This window comes from Tupaia chinensis, unplaced genomic scaffold (assembly GCF_000334495.1).
Source record: "Tupaia chinensis unplaced genomic scaffold, TupChi_1.0 Scaffold143921_1, whole genome shotgun sequence".
NCBI lineage: Eukaryota > Metazoa > Chordata > Mammalia > Scandentia > Tupaiidae > Tupaia > Tupaia belangeri.
This window is the reverse complement of record NW_006203772.1, coordinates 471,301-482,703: the sequence shown is the minus strand read 5'-3', so window position 1 is coordinate 482,703 and position 11,403 is coordinate 471,301. Positions and strand designations below refer to the sequence as shown.

Genomic DNA, 11,403 nt, shown 5'->3' with positions numbered 1-11,403 from the left:
CCCCGCCCACCCCCGAGCGCAAGACTTTCGCCCGGGGCTACGAAAGTGAGTCAGGCGCCCCCATAGCCGGAAACAGGGGCTTCTCTTTCCCCTAGGGGAGCGAGACCGTGGCTCTCCTGCTCCCCGGAGCTGGGGGCCCGGGCGCTGAGGTGGGGCGAAGGGCCCCCGGGAGTGCGCCTCGGAGAAGGGGGCGGGCCGCGCGCGCCACAAAGGTTTGCTTCTCCGCAGTCAACAGCTCAGTCTCGGGGGCCACGCGCCGCCCGGGGGCCGGGGCCCCAGCTTCCAGGTGCTAGGCAGCTGAAGCCTGGCAACCGGATCCCGGGAACCCAGTTGGGGTTGAGGAGGATGGGCCGGGCGCCGGGCCAGAGGAACCTTGCCCCCAGCCTCCGGCTGCGCCCACATTCCTCCCCTGGCCACAGCACTGCAACCGAGATCAGGCCCAGCCCAGTCCGGGGTATCTAGCCGCCGTCCCCACCCCTGTAGAGACCACACTCCAGGCAGGCAGGCAGCTGAGGCTTTTATTGCGCTATTTTCAGTCATCTGGAAAACTGGTCTGGTCTGACTAGCTGCCCTTCGCCTCAACCTGGTTCTGGGCAAAGACATGGGAGACAGCCTTCGGCGGGATCCTCTGCAGTAATATCCCGCAGGGCGAGGGAGGCCAAAAGAGGTTGTGTAAATCTCTGCCTCGGGATAAAGGGGTGGAGGCGGTGGCTGGCAGCCCTCCCTCAGACCTCTGCCTCGGGCAATGAACGGGGAGGCTAGGCAGGACTGATGGACACTAATGGCCAGTCCAGGCAAGCCCAGGCTTGTCCTGCTCCAAAACGGCTCCAGAGCCGTCTTCCAGTGGGCACCAGGGACTTAGTTTCCTCACTGGGCTGGAGGAAAGGGCAGGATCTAGGTGGAGTCACAGCAGCCTCCAACCTATTTGGCCAAGGCTATGGAGGTCGTCCTGCGTCCAAAGGCTAGCCTCCAACTCCAGCCGGCTGGAACCCCGACACTGACTTAAAGAGGAGGTTGCTGGAGGAGCTGGGTTGGGGGGATTTCCATATGAAGGGCCCAGAGCTGAGGCTTCATGCTCTTAGACCCCACTGAAGGTACACTCCAAGGAGCTGTGGGGACAGTCATGCCTCAGACACCTGCAGCCTTGAGAACGTTCAGAGGAGAGGCAATGTCAGGGTGGTCCAGAAGCGTATCCGGGTGCCTCAGGGGGGCGCTGGCTCATCTGTGACCGCTGCCGGGTACCAAAGAGAAACCCTTGCAGCCTCCCAGAGGGCGGTGCCTCTAGCAAGCATCCCCCACCTCCACTCCCACTAGGCTCTGGATTCTGGACCCTGCCAGACCAGAGACAGAGGTTCAAAGTCAACTGGACTCAGGGTAAGAGTACACGTGAGCTCTGGGGCCCAAGAAGCACCCACACTTCCCCTCGCCAGGCAAGCCGCTCGGGGTTTACCTGGAAACTTCTGCTTTCATTTACCTTGGGGCTAAAGATGTTTTTGACGTGACCATTGGGGCATAGGAGAATGGGCAGGGGGCCAGCTGGGTTAACCCTTGCAGGGGAGAGGTGAGAAAGCTGGAACTCACGGCGAATAGCCAAGAGCGTGTTTCCATGGCAGCAGGACACAGAAGTCACTGTGTAAGGGTGTGGCTCATCCAGGTGCACTGGCTGAGGGACCCCAGCATCCTCGTCTCTCCTCCCCAGTCGACCTCGGGCCCCTTTGCCCCACGAGTACACTTCACCTTCTGCCAGAGAGAATCCGAGGGAAGAGGTGGGGGCATGGGGTGTGCACAGCCTGAGCGAGCAGCTGTACTCCCAGACCGGCCCCAGGAGGAGCCTGCCCTGACCGTGACCTACCAGCCAGCCTGAGAAACCTGGATGGGGACGGTCTGAGCTTAGAGGCCTATCCTGCCCCATCTGTCCCCACAGTACCCACCTGCCCCAATGGCTACCGTGAAGGCGTCCCCACAGGCCACCATCGTCATCTTGATGCCCTCAAGGCCTTGAACCTGACAGGGCGCCCGGCTCCCACGGCGAGCACTGGTGCCCAGCTGCCCGTGCTGATTGCTGCCAAAAGTATAGCAGTCGCCCGTGGCTGTGACGGAGCGGGGGAGAGGAAAGGACGGGAGCCTCGCTGGAGCTTCCTAGGCCAGGAGAGAGCCCCTCTGGCCTCCTGTGCCCGTGTCCTCACCAGTCACAGCAGCTGAATGAGCAGTGCCCAGGTCCACGCTCAGCAGGGGGTCCCGGTCCAGGGGTGCGGAGCCTAGTGGTGTGAAGCTCAGGGCCTCCTCCACTTGCAGGTGAGGGGCAGGCTCTTCCCCCAGGGAGAGACGGTCCAGGCCCAGCTTGTTGAACCTGAGGGCAGAGCCAGAGGCCACATCCACCTGCCAGGCTGCTCTGCCCCCACCTGTCAGGGAAGGAGCTGGGGCACCAGGAGACAGATCCACCCTGGGTGGGACCAAGCAGCACCCTTAGCCTCCCTTAGTTCTGGTTCTTGGTGGGGTAGCCAATGACGAGTGGAGCGCTAGCGGCCCAGGAGGGCCAGGGGGCCGGCGAATCAGCCCGATGCACTTTACCTGTTGCTCCCACAGGCCAGGGCTTGGCCAGGCACAGTGAGGATCATAGAAGAGTCGATGCCACATACAATCCGCTGGGCTTCTTGTCCTGGGGGCATAGGCACCTGCTGGGGGCAGCTGTGGGACTCCCTGGTGCCTAGTCCCAGCCTGCCTACAAGAGAAAATCAGAATGGGCTTAGGTCAAGGGCTGGTGATGCCAGGATGAGGGCACAGAAAGGGAATGGCATGCGTGAAGGCTGTTCTCTGAGCCTGAAATGCCTTTCCTAGGCCCTTCTGCTGGTCCCAGTCCTCCTCCTTGAAAGCCACCTCTGTCCTCCAGGGGACACTGCTGTTCCTTGGGTTCCCACACTGAACCTTGGGTACAGTGTTGATGCTGTCTGCCCTCTTGCTGGAGATGTGTCATCTCTCTGCATATCGGACTGAGTCCTTCAGAAGGACAGGAAGTAGCTAAGTCACCTCTAGTTCCAGTGCCCAGCCTGGTGCCTGACCCCGAAAGGGCTTCACTACATATTGTTGAATATAGGGGCCAGCAGGTGGTGTGGATTAAGGTTCTGGATTCCCACATGGCTGACCTCAGTTTGAGTTCCAGACCTGGTAGCTTGCTTTCTCACTTTCCCTCTCTCTCTGGTCAAATTAAAGGATAATAATGATAATAAAAATATAAATAAATAATCCTTAAAAAAAATTACTGCTGGATACATGTCACCCTCTGAACGTTATATGCCCTGGAAAGGAAGCATGCCTTGCTCATCTTGTCTCAGCACCAGTGTAGGGTGGGCATGTGGTGTGCAGTGGAAGTCTCTGAATGAACAGAATTTGGGAGAAAAGAGGGAGGAGTGTGGGCTAAGGGGTGAAAGTAGGTATGAACTGGAGCATGCTGCAGCTAGACATGCTGAGACCAGGCCTAGAGGCTGGGGAAGGGCAGTGAGCTTACCGCCATCTCCACGGCCCCAGGCAAATAGTTCTCGCTCAGTGGACAGGGCCAGGACATGAGAGGCCCCACAGGCCACCTGCACCATCTCGTAGCCCAGCAAAGCCTCCACAATGGTGGGCTAGAGGGGGAGGAAGCAAGGGGAGACTGGGCAGACCTGGGACTAGCCACCAAGCCTCAGTACCCCCTGCAGGCACAAAGTTGGAAGCTGCAGATTCTTGTGAGGTGGCAGACGCACGTGCATGTGCTGCCTGGTAGCAAGCATTGAGGAAGCCTGATTTTTCTGTACTTCCCCTGTTACGGCCCAGAGCAGGTGCAGCTTGGGAGCTAGAGGGACTTGTGGCTGCTGGGAACTCCCCTGCTCCCAACCTGATGTTGGCTCTCAGTGGTGGGCTCCATGCCATCCCCTCACTTACTCCTCCCCAGGGTACAACTGACACCCACCTGGCTGATGTCAGTGAGGCTGCCGTGGCCCAGGCACCCATTGCTGCCACTGCCGAAGGTCATGATGATGCCTCTGTCTGGGGAGGAGGGCAAGGAGGAAGTGGTGAGGTTAGACTGCTTTTCCAGAGAGCCCCATCCACCTGCAGGCTGGACCAGCAAGATCAAGTTCAGGGCTAGGACATGACAGATGAGATAGGATAGAAAACAGGGGTCTCTCTTCCCTCCTGCACGACTTTGGAGCAGTGACAGCCTCTCTGAGCCCTAACTTGCCAGGCCTGCTGTGTAGAGAGAAGGAGATTGTGCAGGGGAATCTCAAAACTCATCAAGATGGTAGCAGAAGCCAGCGCGTGGCATAGTGGCTAAGGCGCTGGACTCCCACATGGACGACTGTGATTCTAGTCCCAGACCCGGAGGCTTGAAACTCGTGCAATGTCCGTGTGTCTGCGTGCCCAAAATACCAGAGAAGCCACAGGGGTTGGGAGGTGGGAAGTGTGGGGGATAGTGATTTCTCACTTTGTCTCTCTGTCCCTGTCTCTCCAGAGGCAGCACACATGCCCTATGGCAAAAAAACAAAAACAAAAACAAAACAAAACAAAACCTCACACACACAAAGATGGAAACAAAAACTCAATACTTAAGAAGCATTGAGCAGTTTTCAATGGAATTGGGTACTCCCTGGGCCTCCTCCAGATCCCCTCAGGGTAGTTCCCTGACGGGCTCACCAGTCAGGCACGCCGTGAAGAGGTCCCCGCAGGCCACGTGCTTGATGGTCACACCTGACTGACCCTCCAGGAAACGCGAGATAAACTGGGGTTGTGGCTGCTCCACTGCCCCCGGGAGAATTGGGCCTCCGCTGGCGCCTAGGGGTGGGGCCTGCGGAGGGGCAGGGCATTGAAGGGTGGGCGGGGCCTAGACGTCCCGCCTCTCCCAATCCCGCAGTCCCCGCCCACACGGCCTTGCAGGACCTCTCCAGCCGGCTCACCTCCCACAGGATGAGGCGCCCAGAGCGTGTGACGCCAGCCTTCTGGGTGCGCCCTGCTGCCACCTGGACCACTTCTGTGTTGAGCATCGGCAGCCGCAGGGGGGCGCTGAGACCGCCGCCCCAAGTGTACACCGATGACAGTGGCGGTGAGATGGCTGGTCTCACAGGCCCCCGGGGAACGCCTAAAGGGGCAGTGCATCGGGCCTATTAAACTGCTTGACTTGGTGAGGTGTCCGCGGGGACCTGTGGTCCGCCCCAACTCACCCCTGCAGCGGGCACTGGTGGTCCTGCTCCCGGTGCTGCCAGGGGCCATGGGTGCTGCGGTGACCAGGGACTTCTCTGCCCTACAGGACAGATGGGGGCCTCAGGACACGTATCCCCCCTGGCATTCCTACACTCGGGCATGAGGAAGAATCCCCTCCGGTGCTTCCACTGCGTGCCCACCCGGCTGCCCAGGGTCCCGCCCCTGCACAGGCCTCCGCATGCGGACGCTGCCCAGGTCGGTGTGCAGGTTGAGGAGCGCGCGGATGCAGAGGGGCTGCGCCATGATGTGGCTGAGCGGCGGGCGCTGCGCGGGCTCCAGGCTGAGCAGGCTCAGGACCAGCTGGCGCAGCTCTGGGCTGTAGCGGTCAGAGATGGGCGCGAACGTGCCGCTCATGATCTTCAGCACCAGTGCTGGCAGGTTCTGTGAAGGTGCCAAGTCAGGATATGGCCAGGGCCTGGTGCTCCAGCCCCAGCCCCTGGTGAGGTAGCAGTAACAACTTCAGCCTGATGAAGAGATTCCCTGGACGATGGGGGAGCCACCCCCTGCTTTCAGGAATCCCTAGAGTGGTAGAGGGGCTGGAGCCATATTCACTGTTGGGGAAACTCAAGTCTTGCTCTTGGGAGGGTCCCCAGTCGGAAGAGGAGCTGCAGCCCTGTCCTCAGAAGCCCTGAGCCTAGGGGAAACCTAAGCCCTACCCTCGGAAACCCAGTCTGAGGGAGGGCCATAGCCCTGCCCCCAAGGTTGTCCACCATCTGATGAGGGACAGATGACTCAGTCCCAAGAGAAGAAAAACAGAAGTGGCTAGAGCAGTGGGCTGCTAGCAGAGGTTGTTCCTTGAGCCTGCTCACACTCACCGCAGCCTCGAAGGCCCTCTTGAGGCTGGCCAGCTCGTACAGGACACAGCCCAGCGCCCAGATGTCACTCTTCTGGTTGTAGGGCTTGCCCTCACACAGCTCGGGGGAGATGTAGCACGGAGTACCCACCACCTGTAGGAGGGAAGCCAGTATGACGGCCCTGGGTGGGAAGGGGTTGGGGTGGTGGGATGGATGCAGGGGGGTTGAGGAGGAACAGGGACTGCACCCAAGGCCCATCTGGGGACAGCTTCTTCTCAAAGCAGGCCAAGGAGCTTTCTCCTCCAGGACCACCTAGCCAGGGGCACAGGTTTGTGGGGGGAGGATGTAGCATAAGCCTTGGCCCTCAAGAACTAGCGCCCTGGAGGGGTCCCTCCATGCCCAGGCACCGTGTAGGCCTTGCTCTTGCTGCTAAGGATCTTGGAGATGCCAAAGTCTCCAATCTTGACAACCATGCGATGTTTGTCAAGAAGGATGTTCTGGGTTTTGAGGTCCCGGTGCAGGATGAGGTGGGTGTGCACGTGATGTAGCGCGAGCAGGATTTGCACAAAGAAGTGCAGGATGGCCTCCTCCTCCAGCAGGGAATTGCAGCGCTTCTGGATGAATTCCGCCAGGGTGCCGCCTGTGGCCAAGAAACCAATCAAGATCCAGGCTTTCCACACCTGGGACAACCTCTCTTTTTGTGAAACAGAGCAATGGGGAATCAGGGTCAAGATAGGGTCACATAGGGGCCAGCAGGTGGTACAGTAGTTAGGGTGCTGGACTCCAACATGGCTGACTGGGGTCTGAATCCAGGACGGGTGGCTTGAAATTCATGCTGGGTGCGTGTACATGCATGTCTTAAATCATGAGAGAATAGAGGAGAAGGGATTGTGGCATGAATATCCCCCTGGGGGGGATGATTCTCACCTCCCCTCTTTCTGTCTCTCTTTCTCTCCTGAGTGCACGTGCCTTTATGGGAAAAAAAAAAAAAAAAAGATAGGGTCCCGTAACCCGTGCTAGCACTCTCAGCCACCGCCCATGGCAAGGAGGGAAGCTGGCTGCTGTGTCTGCCTGTCCCAGGCCCACGCAAGGAAGAAGGCTCACCTGGAGCGTATTCCATGGCGATCATGAGGGCCTTGTCCTCCAGGAAGTTCTCGTAGTACTCAATGACATTGGGGTGGTTGAGCAGCTTGAGCACCTGGCACTCATTCTGGGCCGCCTGCCTTTTTTTTTCCACGGGGATCTGTTTGATGATCACCAGCTTCTGGTCAGCCTTGCGCAGGCACAGGTGCACGATCCTGTGAACACAGAGCATGGGGTGCACACCCACTGAGCCTCCAGCCACTGATCCGCAGGGCAGACCCGGCGACTGCACGTTCCTGAGAAGAGTGCTATGGGCGTCCAGTCTGAGGTCATCTACCTAAGTGCATAAACACTGAGCTTGGGAGTGGGGAGAATTGATCATAAATTCTTTGTAGACCCGGGGAGGGGGAGAGAGGGGGAATGGTTTGGTGGTTAAGGTGCTGGACTCCCACATGGCTAGCAGTAGTTCGAGTCCCAGGCCTGGTGGCTTGCAGTCTCACTTTCTCTGTCTCTCTCTGGTCAAGTTAAATAATAATAATAATTTAATTAAATAATTCTTTAAAAAAGTCTTTGTAAGGGCCAGCTTTGTGGCCTGCTGGTTAAGGCACCCAGATCTCACATGACTGACTATGCAGTTTGATTCCCAGATGCAGTGGTTTGAGAAACCCTCTAGGCATGTATTCTAGCATGCCCAAAATCCAGAAAGAAGGGAGAGATGGAAGAGAAGGGATTGTGTCATGACCATTCCCACAGAGGATGCTTTCTCTCTCTCTCTTCTCTCTTTCTCTCTGGTGAGTACACAAGCCCTCTGGTTAAAAAAAAAAAAGTCTGAATGAGACTTCAGTGTCACCAAAGGCACAAAGAGGTAAAGCTCGTTTTGACCTCTAAGTTCCCAGAGACTCGAGTTCACTGTCTTGGGTTCAAACCCTGACTCCTCCTCTTACTAATTAACGAGTTTGGACAGGTTACATGACATCACCACCTGGAAAATAAAATCAACCTCAGAGAGTTGTTGAGAGCATCAAGTGAGAAAACGCATGTAAGGCACTTGGCACAGTGCCTAGCACATAGAAATGCTCAATGAATAGGAACCACTCAGGTTATTTGATTTATTTTTTAAAGAATTGTTTTTATTTAACTTTATTTATTTACTTATTTTAATTTGACCAGAGAAGGACAGAGTGAGAGAGACAGAGGGACAGTATGTGTGAAAGTGAGAAAGTAAGCCACCCCGTCTGGGACTCAAACTGCCTTTGGCCATGTGGGAGTCCAGAGTCATTAACCATCATGCTACATGCCCAGCCCCAGGTTATCTTTGTTGTTGTTGTTGTTAAATAATTATTTATCTTTTAAATTTTATTTATGCTTTCATTTATTTTAATTTGACCAGAGAGAGACACACACAGAGAGAGAAGGAAAGTGAGAAAGCAAGCCACCAGGTCCAGGACTTAAACCACGGTAGGCTAATGGGAATGTCCAGCGCCTCGAACTGTGATTAGCCACGTGGGAGTCCAGCGACCCAACCAACATGTCACCTGCTAGCCAAATCGCATTATAAATGCTGCTTCCTCTGCCTGAAAATCTCTTCCTTCACCTTCTGACTCCTGGCCTTCATTCCTCAAATCCTGGCTTTAAAAATCTCACCTCAGTTAACCATCCCAAAGTATTCTTCCTGGTGGTGTACTCTGTCCTTGCAGCCTGCTAACCCTACAGAACTGCTGCAACTTCATAACTACTTTACCGATTTAACAATGTCTTACTGTATACTTTCTCAATAGTCTGTAAGCTCCGAGAGGGAAAAGACCACGCTTGCTTTAGTCATGACTGAATGCGCAGAGCTTGACGAATATACCTGGCGCTCAGTATTTGTTGAACCAATGAAGATTCTAGCATAACTTAACTGGAGCGCACAGGCTCGTAAGGGGCGTGATCTCTCTGGATGGAGGCGGAGTCTCCCTTACCCGACAGGGACCGGAAACCTGGGCGGGGCTAGTCGGGCAGCGACTAGACGGGCAGACTCGGGGCTTATTTTTTCTCTCCCCCAGCAGTTTCCTCCCCCAGAGCCCTCGCTCACCCGAAGGCCCCTCTTCCCACCACTCGGATCCGCTCGTACTTCTCCATCTCTTTCCTGAGTTACTTCCGGAGGCCTCTGCACGCGTGCGCAGACCTGCCCACTCCAGAGCCCTGCCCCTAAACAGCAAGACATTTGAGGGGCGGAGCAAGTGGAGGTGCGCTTAGCGCCTGCTTTTGCGGATCTGTACGCTGCCCGCAGCCCCCAGACGTATTAACACTTTTCTCCCGACCCCGGCCCACGCAGGGTCTAAGGAATAGGACAGCGCACCATTTCTTGGCGTGGCCAGCACAGTACCAGCAACTTCCATACACGTGGCCGGATCCCTCTCTCGCAAAACTGTTTAGACCGGAGGAGTAACACACCGGGAGAGAAAGCCCTGCAGGCCAGGTGGGGTGGGAAGTGAGGGCTGGCCCCCGTTGCCCACTAATGACCGTATTTCAGAAGGAGAAAGCGGATTCTCATTGGCGCGCCCGCAAAAGATGACCAAACTGAACCAAGCGTCAGCGCGCTCGTCTGGTGGGGCGGGACGGGAGCAGGGTTAGTTTCGTGTTTGCCTAGGGAGGGCCCAGGGAAATCCCTAGTTGTGCAAATTGATTTACCTGGGGAGGACGTGACACGGTCTCCAGGCTGTCCCGACTAGTGAGCACTGCGCCCTCGTCAGCACGCTCCACTCCGCCCCTCCATGCTCATTCAGGGAGGGGAAGGTGAGAGCGGAAGTGGCCCACTCGCTGTAGCGTCAGTGGAGTTGGTGCAGGGACCATCAATGGGCCACATGGGCGAGGTCCTACATTATGGGTCTGAGGCTGGATCGCAGTTTGGAGACTCTATGGCTGGTACCCATGTCTCTTTCTCTCTGATGAAAATAAACTTAAAAAGAAAAATGAGTGTCCAGCAGATGGATTCAAGGCTTCTACCCACAGGGAGGGGGCTAGTTAATATGACCCTATTCCAGGTTCTCCGCGGCGGAAGCTCTATAAAATCTCTAGAGGAGGAGAAAGATGGTCATTAGCTAAGGGTTAGCGTCCCTATTTCTGAGTGGGCGAGGAATGTACGAAAAGGAGTGCTTTATCTTCTGCTCCTGCCCCACCCCTCAAAGGACACCAGAACCCGCCCACCTGGAATAACAAGAAAGGCCCCATGAGCGCCCCCAGTCGCTGCGGACTAGCTGCGCAGAGCAGAGCGTGTAGAGGGGCAGAACCGCTCACCGGGGACACCCGTACTCTCACCTAGAAACCGCCTGGGCCTTGGTTGACCCAGAGAGTTCCCAGGGGTTAATGTGTAACCGTGGAGCCATCAGGAGAAGCAGAGCAAACACCCAAATGGCTTAGCCCCTGGCTCTCTGCCCCTCGGGATTCTCCTTTCTTCTTTTCTCTCTCTCCTGCCCCCGACAAGCCTCGCCAACAGGTACACCTCTTCCCTTTCCCCACCAGCTCTGGCCATTCCTTCTTCAGTCCGGGGTCTGCCCAACTTTCCCCGGCTGCCTTGCGCCTTAGAGGCGGGCGGGAATCCCGCACCATAGTGAGGACAGCCTGACACCTAGTGGCCAGGAGCCGCAACCGCTCTGGTCCACGGGCCTGGAGAGTGAGGGTCACCTCAGCCGTCTGGGCAAATCCGCAATCTTCCCCGCCCCAGCCTCCAGGGAGGAGGGAGGGCTGGGACTGTCAGAGGGAGGACTGTGACAGCCGCTCGGCCCCAGGAGCCCAAGAGCGGGCTGGAAGGAGAGGTGGTGATGGGTGACTCAACAGTTCCTAAGCACCTACTCGTGAGGGACGCAGGTACACGCTCCTGGCCAGAAGATAGTCTGGGCGGAGACCCCTGCCCACGACCAGGGACGTGGGTGCGTGACGGGTCCCGCCCCGCTCTGCCCAGCAAGGAGTTGAAGGCGGGGGGAGTTCTCCCCCAGGCCGAGGGAGCCGGTGGCCAGGGAAAGTGGGTGACTCAACAGTTCCTAAGCACCTACTCGTGAGGGACGCAGGTACACGCTCCTGGCCAGAAGATAGTCTGGGCGGAGACCCCTGCCCACGACCAGGGACGTGGGTGCGTGACGGGTCCCGCCCCGCTCTGCCCAGCAAGGAGTTGAAGGCGGGGGGAGTTCTCCCCCAGGCCGAGGGAGCCGGTGGCCAGGGAAAGTGGGGACACGGGTGAATGAGGCCAAGCGGTCGGCAGTCGTGAAGCGCCAGCGAGGGGTGCCTCGGCGGCGGCGGCCCCAGGACATCCCCT

At 57.4% G+C, this 11,403-nt stretch overlaps 2 protein-coding genes across 4 annotated transcripts in view; one reads left to right on the top strand and one right to left on the bottom strand.

Moving 5' to 3' along the window:
* Positions 1-234: 234 nt before the first annotated feature.
* NEK8 (NIMA related kinase 8) lies at positions 235-10,044 on the bottom strand. Of its 3 annotated transcripts, none has more exons than XM_027767125.1 (17): positions 9,783-10,044; positions 9,451-9,559; positions 9,184-9,299; positions 7,131-7,324; positions 6,434-6,666; positions 6,048-6,179; positions 5,405-5,613; positions 5,193-5,272; positions 4,929-5,110; positions 4,669-4,819; positions 3,947-4,023; positions 3,506-3,623; positions 2,572-2,722; positions 2,187-2,350; positions 1,932-2,090; positions 1,475-1,740; positions 235-1,231 (listed from the first exon to the last, which is right to left on the bottom strand). In XM_027767125.1, the coding sequence occupies exons 3-17, from the start codon at positions 9,228-9,230 to the stop codon at positions 1,172-1,174; spliced, it is 2,223 nt and encodes a 740-aa protein (XP_027622926.1). In that variant the 5' UTR covers positions 9,231-9,299; positions 9,451-9,559; positions 9,783-10,044; the 3' UTR covers positions 235-1,171. The 3 variants fall into 3 exon arrangements, with proteins under 3 accessions (XP_027622926.1, XP_027622927.1, XP_006165523.1); XM_006165461.3 differs by having other exon boundaries at positions 244-1,231; positions 1,582-1,740; positions 9,783-10,042; XM_027767126.1 differs by having other exon boundaries at positions 9,184-9,559.
* Positions 10,045-10,566: 522 nt separating this feature from the next.
* The window catches only part of TLCD1 (TLC domain containing 1), a 3,099-nt gene continuing 2,262 nt past the window's right edge, over positions 10,567-11,403 (top strand). The window contains exon 1 of the mRNA XM_027767112.1: positions 10,567-10,587. The gene's annotated coding sequence lies outside the window, so the exon portion shown is untranslated. The remainder of the gene's footprint in view (positions 10,588-11,403) is intronic.